Raw genomic sequence first — 19,923 nt, forward strand, 5'->3', positions numbered from 1 at the left:
CAAAGTTACTGACAGTTGGAGTGTATAAATATTTTTTATATATATAGAACAATTGGGTGTATACATATTTTTTTTATTATATATAATAATTGGAGTAAATTTTGGGTTTGGTTGATTGTGCCTTATTTTAATAAAAATATTTATATCCCTTTTAATGATAAAAAAATAAAACCAATCAAGAAATAACTCTTTATACCAAAGAAAGAGAAAAGTTAAAACATAAATAAGATGGAATCAGATTAATAACGGGAAAATTAAATGATATTTTATTACTTAAAAAGAAATTGCATATCCAAAAAAATGAAATCAAGTAAAATTTTCATAGGAAAACTCATTCCAAGGATTTCTGAAAGTCAGATGTGCATTTTCTTTTATTTCTAATAAATTGTGATACCAAGTACCTACCCAAGTTTTGTTTCTTGCCATATCAAGAAGCTGGATTTGAATTTGGGAAAAAATAAAAAAATTCAGACTAGATGTTTATAAAGATATTTAGAATTAATATAATATATCAATTGTATCAATAGAATATCGATTATTCACATGCAACACACATGCTTTTACAATCATAAATAAAAATTGTCCGTGTGTCACACATGCTTCCTCAATATTCACGTGCAACATATGTACTTCTTCTAATCATAAATCAATAGTGATAATTCTCATGCAACATGCGTACTTCTTTCGATCATGATCAAATTATTCGTGTGCAACACACGTGAGTCCTAAATATTTACGTGCAACATAAGTTTTTCTAATAATAAATTGATGGTGATTATTAACCAATACACGCGCAACACACGTGCTTCTTTCAATCAAAACTATTCACGTCCGACACACGTACTTCCTAGATATTCAAGTGTGATATGCGTGCTTCTTCTAATCATAAATCAATAGTGATTATTCAGGTGTGATACACGTGCTTCTTTCAATCATAGATCAAAACTATTCACATGCGACTCACGTACTAATCAAATATTCACGTACAACGTACATGCTTCTTCTAATATTAAATCAATTAATTATTCACGTGCCACACATATGTTTCTTGAATATTCACATAATATACGTACTTACTTCTTGCTACTATAACAAAAACTCATTTTTTAAGTAAAAACAAGGCATATAACTCCACATGTTACTGTTACCCCCAACAAAACATACAACTCCACGAAAGTGACCACATTTCTATATTTTAGATTGAAATTGGCACGTGGTGCTAAAATTACTTCCTTTCATTGCCTAAAATCTGGAAACTATAAAAGAAAGTTCAGTTAGTTTACTTCTCTGGATCTACTCCTTTCCTGCACCTGTGTATCGAATAAAATCATTCACCATTAATACGTGCAAACTTCAGTGCACCGGAGAATTGAAACCGAACCAAGAACGAGTGAAATTCAAAGAAACAATGGAAAGGCATACTTTTACGTTTCCCTGAAAAGTATATACTATCAATTAAACATCAACTTGCGAAATCGTTTGACTCTGTGAGAATACCCATTGGAAACTCCGTTAGAAGCTCCATTGACAGCATCAGCGCACGAGCCATTCTGATTTGAAATCTTCCTCCTTTTTCCTATCCGATAGAGGAAGTCTTCTGTGTCTAAAACATAAGCCGCCTAAAGCATGCCAAGCCAAACAACAATTAGCAAAAGATTAAAGGTTTTTCGATTTGCATAAATAATTATATGAGAAATAAAAGCACATTTAGAATTTTGGAACAACTATTACCTTCAATGTATTGCAAACCACCTTACTTTCCAGGCCATTATAGATTACAAGTCCTTCCATGGATTTCTGCACGTCATGAATCTCATCTCCAGTTGTGCATTTTCTTTTATTTCTGAAAATTTTACGTCAGGATCAATAAATGGATATGAAAACACGTAATTTAACAATTTTCAGCCACATCGTACCTCTTCAAGAATACCCCTAATTTTTCTTTTCTTTCTGGAGGAACTGATAAGAGGACATCATTCAGATATGTGACAAAACTGGGATCCATGGAGACAGCAGTCACTTCAAGTTTATCATTCTCATTTTTCATTAGCTGGATGGTTAGACGCCTTGGAGAAGCCAACTGCAATGAAGTGCATATTCATTTATCAGATTGTAGATTTAACTAGGCTCATTCATAAAATGAAAATAATAGTTTTATCAGGTTATCAACATTTCAATTGAAAAACAAAACGAAAAATCGGTATGAACTTACACATTCTATTCGATACAAGTTATCTTCAGGAATAAGAAAACAGGCATTCTCATGATAAATTGCATCTGAAATTTTTTCATTATCTCTGGATCTCTCGTATGCACATAGATGGAGGAGTTTGTTTTCCATTTCCTCGGTTGCAATCGTTTGTAGCTGCAAATACCAAGGTACATAGGTTACAAACTGCAGAAACAATTACAAAGACAAAGTAGGGGACAAAGAAGAATATGTTCCAATCACCTGCTTGACAAGTTTATGTATCAGCTTGTCAATGGTAAAAAGGATGTATGATTGAGCACCAATTATAGCACGGCAGTCATCCTCGAACTTTGCATTATCAGATGAGCCATTCAGTAAACTATGTAGAGAATCCTTAAATCTGCGCCAAATTGCAAGAATTTCAAGTTTAGGATTTATCAACAGTGATTAATGTGCTTCCTCCCGTGAAAGAAAACTAAGAAAAAGTCTAGATAAACTACCTAGCATACGAATTAGTTAAATTCGCATCACTTGAAATCCTCCATTTATTTTCAGGAGATAAAGAGTGCAGCTTGGCGCTATGCATTCTTTCATACAACATCTGTTAAATTAGTGCAATCAGTCCAAAAGAGGGTGTAAAAATTACTTAAACGCCCCAAAGAACCCTGTAAAAAGCATATGTCCATCCTATATTTAGATACACATTACCTGGTGAAGCCTGAACAACGAATAGAAGGAATCATTTCCATAAAAAATTTCTGAATTCTTCGCTTTTCCCAGTAAACCCACGGGTATTTTCATTGTAAGAGGTTTTGCATTCTGTGAAAAACGATCAGCAAATGCCGCCAGCCCTTCAGTGTCGGGGGCATTCACTGTGCCGCCTACATCTCCATCACTTTCAATCTTGCTATCATTCTCATTATGTTCTCCATTTTCATCACGCTCTTCAGGGGAACGCTCAACTCCATCAGCTGACTCACTTTCTGAAGCATCAACATTTTCAGAGAGATTCTCACCGTCTGATGAGCCCTTAGTACTCATTTCATCTTCATCGTCAGCATTAGCCCCAGTTTCTTCAGCATCCTTGTTACATTTTTCTTCTTCAGTTCTTTTTGTGTTTCCAGCCCTTATAAAAGGGGTTTGTGCTGCTTCGGTACAAATATTTTCAAAGGGTGCTAAATTATTCTGTTCAAGATCTCTTGTCGGAGATAATTCACCCTCTTCTCGTTCACTTTTAGTGCTACCTTCAGTTTCTTCATTACAGTTCTGAGCTTTGACTTCTTCGTGCATCATCTTAGTTGAAGATGGAGCAGGTCTTGTACTACCATCATCCTGTAGCATCATCAGGCAACAGAGAAAAATGAAATGAGATACAAAACTAAAAATACGGTGGGAACACGTGCAAAATTTGCTCAAAGGCAGAATCTGGTTCGCCATTGTTCAGAAAGATTAATCAGCATATGACATGTAAGGATCGTGTATCGTATTATCGTAAATCATATTTTGATTATCGATAATTTATGACATTGTGATGTTATTAAGTGCATGACATATAGAAGTAACACATGTTACGATTTTCAGCATAATTATCTGAGTATTAGTCTAAATGAAATGAAACTAATTTCAATAAAAAGCTAATACATAGTGCTACAATTTTCATATTTTGAGTTTTGTCCAAATCCATTTGGAAATAGGGGCAAAATCATCCCGAAGTGTATCGTGTGCATCGCAATTCTTGCACTAACACATTTTGAAAGAATGAGCGTAACTTTCGCGTCCGATATCCAAATTGAGTGAGGTCGGTGGCAAATGAAAGCCAAGACATAGATCTACAACTTTCATGTTGACCATTTTTGCTAATTCGAAAGCTAGCGTCCGGACAGAACATGGTGCGCTAAGACGCTACTGCTTGTGCGCCTCAGCGCGGCATTATCACGGACGGTGGACAGAACCCGGCGCGCTAGGGCGCCACTTCATTTCCGCCCCAGCGTGGCATTGAAGCATATTTTGGACAGAGCATGGCACGCTAGGGCGCCACTTCTTGACCGCCCCAGCGCGGCACAATAAACTTTCTTTGGACAGAACTCCGCACGCTAGGGCGCAAGTTCTTGACCGCCCCAACGCGGATGTCTCAGCTTTAAGTTGAGAATGAGTTTTTCTCTCACTTTACAATTTTCTTCGAAAGCTTCGAGCCTTCGAGAGAGAAAACGAGGAATTCAAGTTTTACGCGTACGAATCTACCTCGAAATGTTATCAAAACTTGAAACAAATTATATATTCGGAATCCTTGCGTCGAGAGCGTTCTTTTGAGGTACGATTCTTCTCGATTCAGAACTTTTATTTCTTGAATCGCTGAAATAGCATGTATTTGAAATTGATTTCAATATATGCGATAGAATAACCGACAAGAAACTGCTTTTCAAAGTCGGAATTGAATTATGCTATGATTTCAATTTGATATGAACTTTTAAAGTTTAAAAGAATTTTGGAACTTGAATTGTTGATTTTCATTGAATTCATTGAATGAAATGAAGATCTTGATTATGTAGATAGCATTTCTGTACTGAAATCTTAAAGCTACATTGACTAGAGATGAAGAATTGAGGTTGTTGAACAACATATCTTATCATATCTTATCATATCTTTAATTAGTTAAATATGATCTTTATTATCTTTAATTAGTTTCATAGGATCTTTTATTATTGTTATCTTTGTATTTTGAATTCTTAGGATTGGTTTAGCTTATCGTTTTATTTTCTTTATTTAATCCTTGTAACCTAATCATTTTGAGGAATAAGAATTACGGTGCTTTTCCTACCGACTCTCCATCTCTCTTCGATTTCATGGTATCAGAGCTTGCGGGATGGGATATACATGACCAAACACGGCATGGCAACGCCAAAAATATCCCTACCACCAGAATCCAACCCTTCGGCAATTGATTTCTCGTCGGGACCAATCACTTGCCATCGATTGAATGGCAAGAATTATTTACAGTGGTCTCAAACTGTCAGACTCTTTATCTGTGGCTGTGGAAAATATGCATTCTTGTCCGGTGAATCACTATGTCCAGCCTCTGGGGATCCGAAACCTCGGACGTGGAATTCAGAGAATTGCATGGTTATGTCCTGGTTGATAAATTCCATGACAACCGAGATAGGAGAGAATTTCCTCCTCTATCGTAGTGCCAAGGAAATTTGGGACGTTGCATGAGATACATACTCCAGCAAAGATAATACCTCCGAATTGTTTGCTATCGAATGCCGGTTGCAAGATCTTCACCAAGGTGATTCCTCGGTAACTGATTTCTTTAATAATCTTACCCGTCTGTGGCAGCAACTAGATCTCTTCGAAGTATATGAATGGGAGTGTCCAGCAGATGGTGACCGATTTCGTGGTGTTGTTGAGCAGTGACGGATATTCAGATTTCTGTCTGGCCTCAACCCATCACTCGACGACGTACGGGGGCGAATTCTAGGCACTAAACCCTTACCAAGCATTCGAGGTGTTTTTTCCGTTGTTCGGCATGAAGAGAGCCGTCGGAAGATTATGTTGACAGCAGCAGATCTGCCTTCCTCTGTTGACGCATCCGCCCTGGCTGCCCAACATCGATTCCCACCACCAAACGATGACTCTACTGGTGGTATGCGTATGACTCCAAATTTACCCGGAGCTGGCCAATTCAAGCAAAGCCGTCTATGGTGTCCTAAATGCCGAAAATCTACACATACACTGGATACATGCTGGAAAATTCAAGGGAAACCTGCCGATTGTAAACCAGCAAGACAACAACGTGCAAACACAGTTACCGTTGATCCTCCAACTTCAGAGCAGCAACCATTCACTAAGGAGCAACTTGATGCTCTCCAGAAATTGTTTGGACAGCCTTCTGTCACACCAATCCATCTCTCAGCAGCACCGGTAATATGGCTCATTCAGGTATTGCCTCATTTACATATTCACAGCATGATATGTCATCCTATTGGATAATCGACTCAGGCGCATCCGACCATATGACTTGGTGCCTCAACTACCTTCACAATTTTCAGCAGTGCAACGCCCCTAACACAGTACGAATAGCCAATGGTTCTCTATCCACCGTGACTGGTTGTGGCTCCATTCAATTAACTAAGGATATATGTCTTCATTCAGTCTTTTTTGTGCCCGACCTTGCTTGTAATTTACTGTCTGTTAGTAAACTGAATCATGAGCTTGGCTGCCTGAGTAAGTTTTTGGGTAATTCGTGTGTTTTCCAGGATGTGGCATCGGGGAAGACGATTGGCAGTGCTGAACTTTCTGCGGGATTGTACATTCTCAAGACTGATGCTGTCTCGGACCTACCTTCTGCCCCTCAACAAGTACCTCACTTTGTTTCCGCTTTAAGCTCTAATAAGATCAAGGATATTGTTTTATGGCACTACCGTTTAGGTCATCCAAATCCGTTGTATCTTCAAAAATTGTTTCCGGACTTATTTTATTTTAATTGTTATATATGTTAGTTCTCAAAACATACTCGTACAACGTTTAAACCCAATTGTTATAAACCATCTTCGTCATTCTCCCTGATCCATAGTGATATTTGGGGGCCATCCAACACCCCCAACCTTAACGGGACTCGCTGGTTTATCTTATTTATCGATGACCACACTCGGCTATCATGGGTCTTCCTCATGAAAAATATATCCGAAAGTACTCAGATTTTTAAACATTTCCACTCAATGATCAAAACCCAATTCTCGTCTCATATTCGTGTGCTACGCACTGATAGGGCCCGTGATTATTTCAACTCTGTGTTGGGGAGTCACCAAAGCTCGTGTGCGTATACCCCTCAACAAAACGGAGTCTCTGAGCGCAAAATTGCCATCTTCTTGAGGTTGCCCGTGCATTACTCTTTACCTCAAATGTTCCTCATTACCATTGGGGTGATGCAATATTAACTGCCACTTACCTCATAAATATAATGCCCTCAAGGATACTGCAATTTAAAACTCCCATCCAGACCCTCCTAGAAACTTATCCTTCTCCTCATTTAATTCATGATATTCCTCTTAAAGTGTTCGGTTGTTCGTCCTTTGTCCACATACACTCACATCTCCGTAATAAACTTGAACCATGTGCTGTCAAGTGTATCTTTCTTGGCTATTCTCCACGCCAGAAAGGGTACAAATGCTATTCACCCGTCACCAAACAATACTACACCTCTATGGATGTCACGTTCTTTGAATCTCAGCCATTCTACCTCGGCTCTTCCTTTCAGGGGGAGTCAACCATCAATGATCAAAGCAGTTGGGAACCCACAATCCCATCCATCCCTCATATAGAGCCTCTCACATCTATTACTACACCAATAGACTCACCTCCGGATCATAGAAATCTTAACCTCCATGAGCCAATTCACACATATTCTCGTAGAAAGCATCATCATCAAGAGACTATACAAATGCCCGCACAAATTCAGGCTGCTGCTGACATCTCCCCAAGGACAAATCCAGGTACACACTCACAAGAATTAACCCTTACTGATACTTATATGATGAACAACAGTGAACTTGTTGATAACCTTGATGAAAGACCTATTGCACTGCGAAAAGGAACTCGATCATGCACACAACATCCTATAGGCAACTTCATCTCATTTAAACGGTTTTCACATGCATATTGTGCGTTTCTTTCCAATCTTGATCAGGTTCAGATTCCCTCCACTATAGAAGATGCCTTAAAAGATCCAGAATGGAAAATTGTTGTCCTTGATGAAATAAAGGAATTGGAAAAGAACAATACATAGGACATCACTGATGTTCCATCAGGAAAAAAACCGGTTGGGTGCAAGTGGATTTTCACAGTCAAATATAAGTCTCAGAGGTATGTTGGGTCCAAGTTGTATCTGTGTCATATGATATATGTTTGATTGATTTGATTGAGAATATGTGTCTATATGCCTTATTTGTTGAGTTGATGTGGAATACATGATATTCATGTTTGGATATCGATGTATAACATAAATATTTTGTTAACACACATCATTTTATTCATACATCGACACATGACATGCACGTTAAGCTATGATCCTTGGATACCTTTATATCATTGGATTTGATTCTGGGGTTTGTGAGCACGATGCTATGTTTGGCATTACGTGGCCCATAAAACATAGTCATTCGTGGCCCCGATGATTGATTGATTGATTGAGATTTGGGATTTGATGGCGCTTTGCCGACGCTCATACGATCATCCCTTATACTTGATTGAGGCCGGTGTGCCAGCTAGAGCATTGATTTGATAGCGATTCGATTGATTCTGATACATACTCGGTGGATGGGCATTTGACCTGATATCCCCACGACATGCATGCATTGCATGTCATATATTATTATGTAGACACATGTTATATATATTATGGTTGTTCCATACAGAGCTTTGCTCACCTCCAAGGGGGGATGTTGTTGTATTTATATGTGGACAATAGCAGGTACTCCAGGTTATTAGGAGACCGGAGAGTGTACTTCTGCAGAGAGTCACATTTGAGTTGAGGATGAGTAGTCTATCCCATTTTATATGTGTATCTATATACCAGGGCATGTCCCCAGGATATGAGTTGTATGTAGTTGATCTTGATTATGCGTGGGCTTATTTTCTGATATGATATGTTTAGATGAGGCTTTATTATATACTATTTTTAGTATTATAATTATGGTTATCATATTTTGGGCTCATTGTAAAGAAAATTTTTACTCGTTTTCCGCTGTAATTAATAAACTCTAATCAAATTGCATTGTAATAACGATTAAGAATTAAGAGCCCCACATTACAAAAGCCAGAAAGCATGTTCAATTAGCTTCTGAGCTAATGGAAATCTAATTTGTCAACTATAAACTAGAGGAGAAGTTATAACTCATGTAATATAAAGAAAATGCTACAACTTGTTCAGTAACATTCAATCACCAGTTGAGGTGATGAAATAAATTGTTTTCACCTTACAAGTTGACCATTTTGCTAGTGATTGTTGGTAATTTAAAGACGAGATGCAACAAACGTTTGTAATTTGTTCAATTGAACAAAAAGATCACTATCTCATTAATAAAATATTAAAATGACTGATAACACAACATTAGTGTGCATGTAAGAGCTCCAAGGAAAATCATTTCCATTGTCTGATCTAACAACTCTTCAACATTCTCAGCCCAGCGGCAAATGTACCATCAAACACATTATGGACAACTTAGAAACTGTCAAGTGATTTGCCTCTTAACCAAAACTTTTATACTCAGCCACAGTGAATGTCTTCTTAATGCAGCTATGTCTTAGAATGAAAAAGAAAAAAACATATCCAAATTAGTCAAAAGTTAATAGCTTCTATATACTTAGATGGGTAACAGATAATATGGCAGGAAGTTAAGAGGGGTGAGTAAGTAACAGTGGTAAAAAAACATGGACCCATTGCCCTTGTAAAGCAGCAATATATTCATAAAAATTCCTAAAACAATTTTTTTTAAGTAATACATAAAAGAGTGACTTGAAATTTGATCCAAAACCTGCTTCTGATTGGAGGCGAAGGAGGAGATTACACAAAGTGTGGGGAGAGCTGATATTAAAGTTATTTCATGATTAGCTTGGAAGATAACTGCCAGTGCCAGTCCCCCTAATACGAATTCAAGTGATCGATCAATATTCTACTCTGCCAGATGATGTCCCTGCCCTTTCGATTTATTTCTATGCCATTTGATCTTTCTTGTCTTTTATTATCTGTCTGCATCCAAGGATTCTCCAGCTCTATGCCATCTTATAACATTATTTCATTTCGCTCCTATAGAAGAAATCGAAAAAAAGGTATAGGATTCTACCTTATTGTTAGAGTACTTTTAAGCTAACTCGAGTGATTATTTATCACAAATATCAGGAAACATAATACATTTGCTTCTAGTAGGTGGTATTTCTTGTTACGTCAGTTGACTGAAGAGTTATTATTGATTCATGCAAAGATGCTCCTCTGAAGCTGGAGTAAGGAATTGCCCACCTTTCCAGTAAAATTGTAGATTAAAATTAAACATTGACATCACAGCTAATTTCTAGTTCAAATTTTAACATATCTCAAATAATCGCATAACCAATCAATAGCAACTTATAATAAGTGGCCACGTCATTTTACATCACTGTATGTTTATAAGTATGCATTTGTATGTTTTTGTTCTCATGTTCTTTTACATCCTTGAACATGCATTTATGCGAGTATGATATTTTGTGTTTCCTGTTCTCATGTTGAGGAGCAGAAAATATAACATTTTCCCAAAACAATCATATGATATCCCCCAACATTTTTAAGAAAATAATTAAATATCTGAATGTGATTAAGTACTATATTCACAACTTCCAATTTTCTTAAAGCCCCGGATTATTTGAAAGGAAATTTTCTGAAACAAACGTGAAGAACATAACTGTCCAACATCTTTCTTTCGCTTCGCATAATCTTCTCTAAAATCTAATTAGTTTCCTCATCAGATTTCCTTGCGACCAGACAAAGGCAAAGTTAATAGATGTCAAATACCAAAATAATCATGCCCAAGCCAAACTTATACAAGGATTGCTCATAATTAGAAGTCATTTCACCCAAGTCTCATATACCTGTGATTCTTCGCTAAGCATTGCCAATATTGGATAATTATAATTGGCAACATCAGGTCCTGATGCAATAGCAAAGAGCACAATAATTAAGATCTGCCTTAAATTTTGCAATACATTTCAAACGAAAAAAAAAGATTAGTCAGACAACAAATTGAAAAGATTTAAACACAAACCATTCTTCCTATTTGAAGTATGTTCCTGGTTGATGCCGCTTTCGGCAGAAGCACCTTGCTCAAAGACACCAGCTTGTTTGCTTGCACCTGACGCGGCAAAAACAATACTGCAATCAGTCTGCATCACTGCATTTTTTGATGCAATACAGAAGTCACTCTTATAAGAGGGATAATCTGCATTAGGAGAACCATCCATATTAACCCCATCACCACAATTTCCCATCCGCTCTTTGCTGGAGCTAGATTGTTCTGTCGGAATACTTTTATCACCATTTTTCAACAGGTCCACTGATTTGCAGTTTCCTGAAGCTGCCTTACCAAGAGGACTACCATTCACTTCTACACCAATATCTGCCACATCTTTGGCTACATAATTGCTACGCTTGACATCTTCAGAGTCAGTACTGTGTGAACGGGCAGGAACACCAAGCATCGGCTCAAGGAAGGATTTCCAAATTGTCATGATTTTGGTATGCTGTTCAGCTGTAAAAACTTCTCCACATGAATATTTCATGAGCTGATAAAGATCTTCATGGATTTCAGGATCGGAATACTCAAATTCCATATGAGGTTGTATAGATTGCCTATATCCAGCACCAATTGAGAGAAGCATTTCACCATCATTCTGGTACTTTTCACTCATTTCTTTGATCTCGGCTAACAATACTGAATGTGGAGAAAATCACAACGAAAATGTGTGGTCATTAAAAATCATGGTATTAGCTTTTAATAAAGATAGAAGTAGACACAGGGAGGGAGAGGGAGAAATCAGTCGATGTTTTCCGACTCGACTCTATTATCAATTGTAGATATTATCAATTGTAGAAATCCAACAACTTTGACTAAATAACGTTTATTACTTAGTTTGTAATGCGGCAGCCAAAAATCAACCTGGAGGAAAATAAAATTCAAACTTGTGTAATGTATAAACTCAGACCAACATTTTATGGGAAGAGATAATACACTCACACATGAGAGAGAGAGAGAGAGAGAGAGAGAGAGGCCAACTAATTCCTAAGCAACCAAAGGAAACTCAATTAGGTATCCAACTGACTTCTTGTTGGTATGAATCTTGCTATTATTATGAATTTATGATAATATTAAATACCAATAGATCAATCTTCGAGAATTGCAAAATTATCTGTGGAGTTTCCATTTCCATTGGCTGCAATATCAATGACGGATGCAACATGTTTTAAAAGGAAAAGCTAGTGGGTAGATGGAAAGAAATGAAAAAAAATAAATTGAGCCATGTCCTATATTTAGGTTGCGGATTTATGGGTTTGATTTGAGGAAGAATTTCAATTGTGAATTTTAAATAACATCTCTTTCGGTGTATTTGAAATCCATCACAATTACTTTTGAAATTGTATAACTTGATATGCAGTGGATTTGAAATTTACTTCAATTTATTACATACAAGCAAGGAAATTCATCATTTCAAATCCATTAGTCCTAGCACAACCTAAGACAAAACAAAAAACAAAAACAAATATTGGAGTCAGACTTGTTGAAATCACATTTCTCATAATTTTTTTGGCCATTTGTCATTTCAGTGAAGGTGGAAAATCAAAATTCGAAATTGAGCGAGCATAATTTATTTTACGCTGTTTTTCTTCGGAATCAGAGTTTTTTTCCTGGCAGGCTCATAGGATTTTTCAGATTGAGAATTTTTTGAATATAATTACGGAAAGCACACAAACAATTTTTAACCTTTACTTTTGATGAATGTTAACAAGAAGTACAAGAAAGTAACAACGCAAGAAATCAAGATGCTTCATATCCATAAAGAGGTAATTGAACAAACCTAAATTGTAGAAAAAAGCCAATTCAGTGTCTAGATCTTTACTAAATTTCAAAAATAGATCTTCAGTCAACAAAGGAAAATTATTTATATGTAAAAATTATGTTATGCATTTAAAAGGAACTCAGAACCAAACAGAATGAGAAGACAAATAATGGAAGAAAAAAAGAGAAACTCTAGGTACCCAGAATCAGATTAATGACTCAGAGGCATCCATGTGAAGCGAGACTGGTGTTGACATGTATGATGAAACAGGGATCTGGTGAAACCAGGCTAGGCGAGCAAAAATGAAGGGGAATGAGAAAAAAGTTGGACGCCGCAAGGAGAAGCCGGAATAAGAAGGTGATGAAAGTGAAAACCGAAGAAGAGAATTAAATGACAAACAAATTCTAAGAACAACAAACAAGAAAGGTGTGTGGCTTAAAGCAACGATGAGAAAATTAAACTGAAAATGAAGGTCAAAAAAAGAATATCAGATGAAAAACATGGGCATGAAAGTCATCATATGCAAAGAACCCTGCCCGATCCAGAAAGCTCAAGATAAACAATATCTTCACCCGCGATAAACACTAAAATTCAAGCCAGCAGACTGAACAAGCAAGTAAGAAGTAGACCGTATCAAGTTTATGGCAACAGGAGAACACCATCACTTGTAAAAACACAAAGCAAAAGTTACAAAATTAAACAAACAAAAGATGCCATAATAAAACAGTCAAGAATGCACAATGTTCCCCCAAAATCCAACAAATATTCAATTGATACATAAAATTTCCAAAGCATGAAATTTCAAGACAATAAAAAGGTAATCAGTGAAAAAAGAATGTATATCATAAAATTGTGTAAGATGCTTCCAATCATTAAAGCATCATCCATGAATGAAAACAAAGCTGGCTCAAATTTCTATTTTATTCACTGGTAACCATGTAGAACCATTTTCATACTTTTCTAATACTTAATTGTAATTTTGAAATCATCATACAATAAAACAAAGAATGAATTAAAAGATAGCCTTGTAAAATGTGATAAGAAACCAAGTCAAAAAAATTTAACCTATATTACCTTTAGCACTTAAGTTCTTTGTATCCTGCTGCTTAAAATAGAAGCTTCGATGGTCTAGTGACTTGTGGTAGTTTTTCGCATAAATTTCAGCCCAAACTTTATTAAATTCAGAGCGACACCTTGCCCATTCTTCTTGTTTTTGCTTCAACCGGGTTAATATAACTGGCAAGGAAAGCAATGCATTCTTCCTTAATACATCCATCACATCAAGCCCATGATCCCCATATAAACGCTCAATGCACCGCAGATTAAGAGCTGAAACGAGGAAAAAGAAGGAAATGAACTTTAAATCGTTGCAAGGCGTATATTTGAGGATTCATCAGGCACTCATTGACAGAACCTGTCAAATGATCTTCCACGCGAAATGAAGTGTCTGTCATACTTGTATTAACGTTAATACTGTCTAAGAGTTCTTCAACATGCTTTGTTGTTGCGTTCACAGATTCCAACAACATGTCAAGTTCAAACCTGGCAGATTGCCAATTGAAATTAAAATGAAAAAAAGTACACGAGGGACCAATATTCATCTCCAATATAAAAAATGAAAAAGGAGTAAACGAGGCTCCGAACAGTCACCAATTGTTATTGAAAATCTATTAACACTTCGGATGTGAAATTTATAGTATCAATTTAAGCTACTACGCAAGGATAAATATACCTATACTAGAAACTCATGGAATAGCAAGTGGTGACAACATAGAAAAGAAAACAAAAAAGAGCTGTGGAAGGAAAATGGAAGTAATTTCAATAAAGTGGTGACAATAGAGCTCATGAGAAAGTCCACACCTATCATCTTCGCAACGGAACAAACTTTCCTCATATTGGTTTTTCCGCATGTGTTTGAATGAATAATCCTCACTTCCTGATGTGACAGACACCCAGCGATCATTCAGCACTTTAGCACCAATCTCTGTTCTGTGACTTGCTAATGAAATCGGATACTGTCTTACGGAAATGGCAATGCTATATGAGTAGAAAATTTAGATGATTCATTATGGACATTTAAATAAATAAACCTACATTTTGCGGAAGAAGCCGATAACTTGGGGTGCAGCTCTCACAGTCGGTGAGATCAAGTTCATGAATGGATTTAGCCATCAACTTATCTTTGCTTGCATATAAAGACATCCTGTGTCCTGAAACGTCTTTAGGGTTAAAGGCAATACCCCTATCATATCTCTCGCTTTCTCTGATATCATGATCTTTGTTTTTATCAATGCCTTCTCCATCATGATCGTATGCATCTCGATCTTCCACCTTTAAAGATCTAACAATAGTTTTATTGTTCCCCAAGCATCCTGAAATTATCTAAATTGGTTACAACAATACATGCCATTCATCATTCTTGAGGTGCTATATGTGTAACAGACTTCTATCCAGTTATTTTTTGTCTTATTTAGCAATACCGCTCAAAAAACTTTTTACCATACAAATAATTAACATATTAAACCACTATCAGGATCAACGACGAATCTATTTAAGTATGTTCCACACAATATATCTAGTACATTCATACTGAAAAACCTTTATAGAGACACACTTTAGAAATTTTTTTCAGGCACACAAATATACGGGGCACAGTCAGAGAGAATATTAAAGATAAACCAAATGTCACATATTTACCAGTTTTCTCAACATAAATTATGAAATCTTCGCATTCTTCCATAAGGTCTGGATGACTCCCTAGTAAACTAGCCACCTGAAGCCAAAAAATTCTATCAAGATTAGTGACCGTAACCAAGGACATCGCAGAATTAAAAACATAAAAATAAATAGAAATTTAAATCACAAAAGAAACATTGGTAGTCCTCTTTGTGGTTGTTGACAACATGCACCACAGGTTTACTGCAGTCTGAGAAACAGTGACAGCCATTAGTGTAGACTTGACAAGGGGATTGGTGAGGAGAACATAGAGAATCATTAATGAAGTAAGCACATAATCAAAAATCAACAAGTTGAGATATAAATTGATCTCAGATTACAGAACAAGCCTACAGCAGAATTCTAACTCATTTTTCTACAGAATGAAGCATCAAATTATCGAATGACTTGGCTCTACATCTTTCAACTTGCAAACTCAAGGAACATGCAGGACATAAAAGATTTTGTAATTTCAGAGGGTAGAGGGTACTTATTGTCATGGGGTCTCAAAAGAAAGAATTGTGAGAATGAATTGGAAGCAATAGATATTAATCACAAAGCACAATAATTTGGAAACAGCACAAACTGTTCAATACAGAAAAGGGTAAAAGGTTATACTGTATACCCTTGTATAGAATGTATCAATAACATGACACGTGCAAGTCATATGTGAAGAAAAAAAGCCAAAAATAATGCAAGAGAAGATCACCAGAATGCGAAATTGAGATGACGTGATGAACTTCCTTTTGTAGGAACGAACGCAATCTGAAAATTTATCGTAATTAATTGGATCCTGTAATCTTTCCTTCACTTTCTCACAGAACGATGACACTGGTTCCTGCAACCCTGAGAATAAATTGACATGAATTAGAGATAATGAATCTCTCTAATTTAAATTCCGAAGATATTTCCTAATCCCCTCAGGACAACAATTATTCTGCAACAGAAAGTGAAATGGAAAGTTTTCAGTTAACAAGCTTTAATATTATAAATTATTCATTATGAGTATATTCCTACAGGCATATAAAAATATTCCTAAGAGCATATCAATTGGAGTTTGAACAAAACTGATTAAGATTCAACAGATATACAAGAATAAGTTATACAAACATAATCTTAGTTAAGATTGATGGTTCTGATTAATTGATTCTATAACAATAGGCAAACAAATTGAAGACATTGATTAAGTTTATTTCCCTGGACATGCAATTACCCAGGAACAAAGCTTGCAGAATTTAAACTACCTAGGTAAACCTGATCTGTCACAGAATCATCTTTCCGGGCAGATTTTCGTTTATGACTAAAATTGTCCTCGCGTTCCCACTCGTTTTGGTCTCCGTCTTCTTTCCTTTCCACTTTTTCAACCCAATTCCACTGATCTGAATCAGTGTGATCAACATTCTGATCATCAACAGCGTGTGAAAAACAGGTTTTTGAACAAGTGAGTAGAAATGTAGAACACCACCATAACTAATGAATGCCAACACAATCACAAATAAACTACCTTGTCAATAAGATTTGCCCTTGCTATGGTCATGGGAGAGCCTCTATCATCCCGTGGTAGTATGCAATCTCTATCAGAGTGAGCATAATGGACAGACGCATCACCTGAAGTATCTGGTAGAAAGTGTGTGAACTCTACAAGTAGGTCAGCATGGCCCCGAAAAAGAACTGAAACCTACAAAAAAAAATTGAAATCCCAAATGTCATTATTCTCACTCTTTAAGAATGTAATTAACAAGTTAGAAATATGAATTATAGTGGAATACCTCTTGATAAACCTCGGTTATTGACTTATTATCTTTTCTGTACATATTCAAAATATCAAGGAAAGCTTTGTACACATGATCGTCACCTTGAAATCTAGTCTGCAATTCATGCAGAAGTGGTTTACATTGAATTCTAATGAAAAAGTACAGAGCAGATAACTGCAGTGGTACAATGCTTTTTGAGCTAACCTTGATTCTGTTTACAAAGTTGATTGCTTCATCAAACTCTACTGGCTTCTTTTTTGGAAGTGGTTCATCCTCCATAGGGAGAGTGATTTCATATCCCACGGGGAGAAAAGCATTGAAACCCAAAATTAGGTGTCGGTGCCCTTTAAATAATTCCTTCACTCTCAATATAACACCCGATGTACCAACTCTGCAAAGACACCATGTAAACAGATTATAACTACACTACACTTGCAGAATCTGAATAGCTGGATAACAGTGACAAACAAGGAGGAAAGCAGTGTTTTCCACCTTTGAGCCTTGAAATCTTTCATGATGTCAAGAAAATCATCATATTTATTCCTATTGTCTTGAAAAATATCCTTCACAGCCTTCAGATACGTCAATGCATCATTTGTTGTCAGCCTCTGTGTGCTGCTTGGTGTTACCATCTGGGCTTGGCTGGGCCTTCATCATCCCAAAGTAAAAGTTTCAAATAAATAAGAACATAGGAATACTATATTAAAAACTGATATTGAACCATTTACAAATATTACATCAGCAAAGACTCATGATTATAAATTGGTACTTACATCGCCTAAAAAGAAAGGCAATTTTACATGTGTATGTATCAGAATTGAACTTATTTCTGAAAAGTTGCAATACTATAACATATGGTGCCATAACAATTGCGTGGATATACAAATAAAGAAAAGAATACTTCAAACCGACCTGATTGTTTGATTTATAACTATGGCCAACAAAAACATCCAAACAACCTTAACTAGAGAGCATGAGTAAAAAAGATCTCAACTTTGAGACATTTGATGATGCAAAGACTAGCATAATACATGCAACTCATTGATTACCATAGTTTCTAACCACATATAAAAATGTAGGCTTGATAATGGAACATGGGTTTCGTTAATTTTAAAAACAAAAAAGAAAACCGACAATCAATCAACTAACTTAACAAAATAGTAAAATTAAAATTAAACAAGAAAAACAATAAGCTTACGGTTGAGCCCGAGAAGAGATAACAGGCCGTTTATGTTGAGAATTCATGAACACGTCGTCTCTAGCCCTCTTCATCTTAATCCTCTACAGCCCTCTTCATCTTAATCCTCTACAAAAATATTACTTTTATTTTGATTGTTTCCCTCAATCTTCTAAGCAAATCTGCTTTTATTCACCCAAAATTGGAAAAAAAAATCTTCCAAACAACCTGCAAAAATCAAAATCATCAAACCATTAAACTTATGCACATTAAAAACAGAGAAACAGATCTACTTAACACGCCTAAACAGCAATCCACGTGATACAATCAGCTCTCTACGCAGATCACCTCCAAATTCACGTATCATCAAAAAAAATCCTGAAAATAAACAAAAACACGCAATACTAATTCACATTACCTGAATCATACGAATGACATAATCCAGCAAAAAAAAATCGAAAAGTATCGGAAATATTACAGTTAAGAGATCTTTTGAGCCTCGTCCAAAGAATGGATATTTAAATGAAGGAGCTGAAGACAGTTTCCTTTCAGCTAGTAAATCAAACGATGTTCGTGTGTGTGTCTATGTATACATGAATTGTACGTATATTTACATATACATACATATTTATATATGCAATACGTGATTAATTAATTGAAAGAGGGATTTTGGGAAGTTATTTTGTTCATTTCTGAAGAGAGGCTCCGCTGGAGAAAATGAAGGAGCAGAGTGAATTTTGTTCTAATTGACATTAAAAAGATAATTTTATTCATATTAAAATTCAACTTAAAATTCAACTTAAAATAAAAATTCAATCCAAATATAAAATTTTAATTCAAACTAAACTCAAATATAAAAAAAAAACTCAAATGAAAAACTCAACCAAACTCAATTCAAATTCGACCCAACGATGAAAGTTAGACTCAAACCCGATATAATGCTGAAAAACTCAACCGGTGATAAAAAAAATTAGACTCGAACTCAACCCCAATGATAAAATATTCGACCCAAATGATGAATAACCCTATCCAATTATTTGACTTGGTGGTAAGATAGGTTCATGCAAAATTGTGTATGGGTTCGAGTACCCGTCTTTTTGAATAAGTTGGTGTCAATTATTTTTTTTCTTTTAAAAAGTAAGAGTGAAAAAGACTAAAATACTCTTAATTCCACGAGAAAATGAGGAAAACGTGACTAATGGAAAGGTTAATTAAATAAAATAGAGTGAAAGTAATTTATTTTTATCCTTCTTTTAAAAATTGTTTAAAAACTAATTTTTAGCGTATTTAATTATTTATTTTAACTTTATATATAATAAAATTTATAATTTAATTAAAAATAAAATTCACACGACCCAACTCAATCCAATCAATATTTTACTTCATTCATTCCCAATCTTCACACAAAACATCTTCATCTCAAACCTCTTCACCTCATTGTTTTGATTTTTGGCTAACAATAAGTCTACAAGATATTCATCTGCAACAAATCCCTACGAGAGAAT

The 19,923-nt window shown here is 35.8% G+C and overlaps 1 protein-coding gene across 5 annotated transcripts; it reads right to left on the reverse strand.

The window, feature by feature from the left end:
* Nucleotides 1-1,020: 1,020 nt before the first annotated feature.
* LOC140833810 (paired amphipathic helix protein Sin3-like 3) lies at nucleotides 1,021-19,127 on the reverse strand. Of its 5 annotated transcripts, XM_073198238.1 has the most exons (23): nucleotides 18,837-19,126; nucleotides 18,440-18,646; nucleotides 17,734-17,889; nucleotides 17,446-17,632; nucleotides 17,257-17,355; nucleotides 16,992-17,165; nucleotides 16,732-16,888; nucleotides 16,197-16,333; nucleotides 15,470-15,545; nucleotides 14,867-15,144; nucleotides 14,633-14,787; nucleotides 14,187-14,314; nucleotides 13,847-14,101; nucleotides 10,984-11,649; nucleotides 10,811-10,869; nucleotides 2,900-3,523; nucleotides 2,692-2,792; nucleotides 2,453-2,591; nucleotides 2,213-2,365; nucleotides 1,917-2,080; nucleotides 1,732-1,843; nucleotides 1,423-1,619; nucleotides 1,021-1,310 (listed from the first exon to the last, which is right to left on the reverse strand). In XM_073198238.1, the coding sequence occupies exons 2-22, from the start codon at nucleotides 18,511-18,513 to the stop codon at nucleotides 1,452-1,454; spliced, it is 4,062 nt and encodes a 1,353-aa protein (XP_073054339.1). In that variant the 5' UTR covers nucleotides 18,514-18,646; nucleotides 18,837-19,126; the 3' UTR covers nucleotides 1,021-1,310; nucleotides 1,423-1,451. The 5 variants fall into 5 exon arrangements, with proteins under 5 accessions (XP_073054339.1, XP_073054342.1, XP_073054337.1 ...); XM_073198241.1 differs by lacking the exon at nucleotides 1,021-1,310 and having other exon boundaries at nucleotides 1,318-1,619; nucleotides 11,038-11,649; nucleotides 18,837-19,127; XM_073198236.1 differs by lacking the exon at nucleotides 1,021-1,310 and having other exon boundaries at nucleotides 1,318-1,619.
* Nucleotides 19,128-19,923: the final 796 nt, after the last annotated feature.

This window comes from Primulina eburnea, chromosome 6 (genome assembly GCF_022965805.1).
Source record: "Primulina eburnea isolate SZY01 chromosome 6, ASM2296580v1, whole genome shotgun sequence".
Taxonomy (NCBI): domain Eukaryota; kingdom Viridiplantae; phylum Streptophyta; class Magnoliopsida; order Lamiales; family Gesneriaceae; genus Primulina; species Primulina eburnea.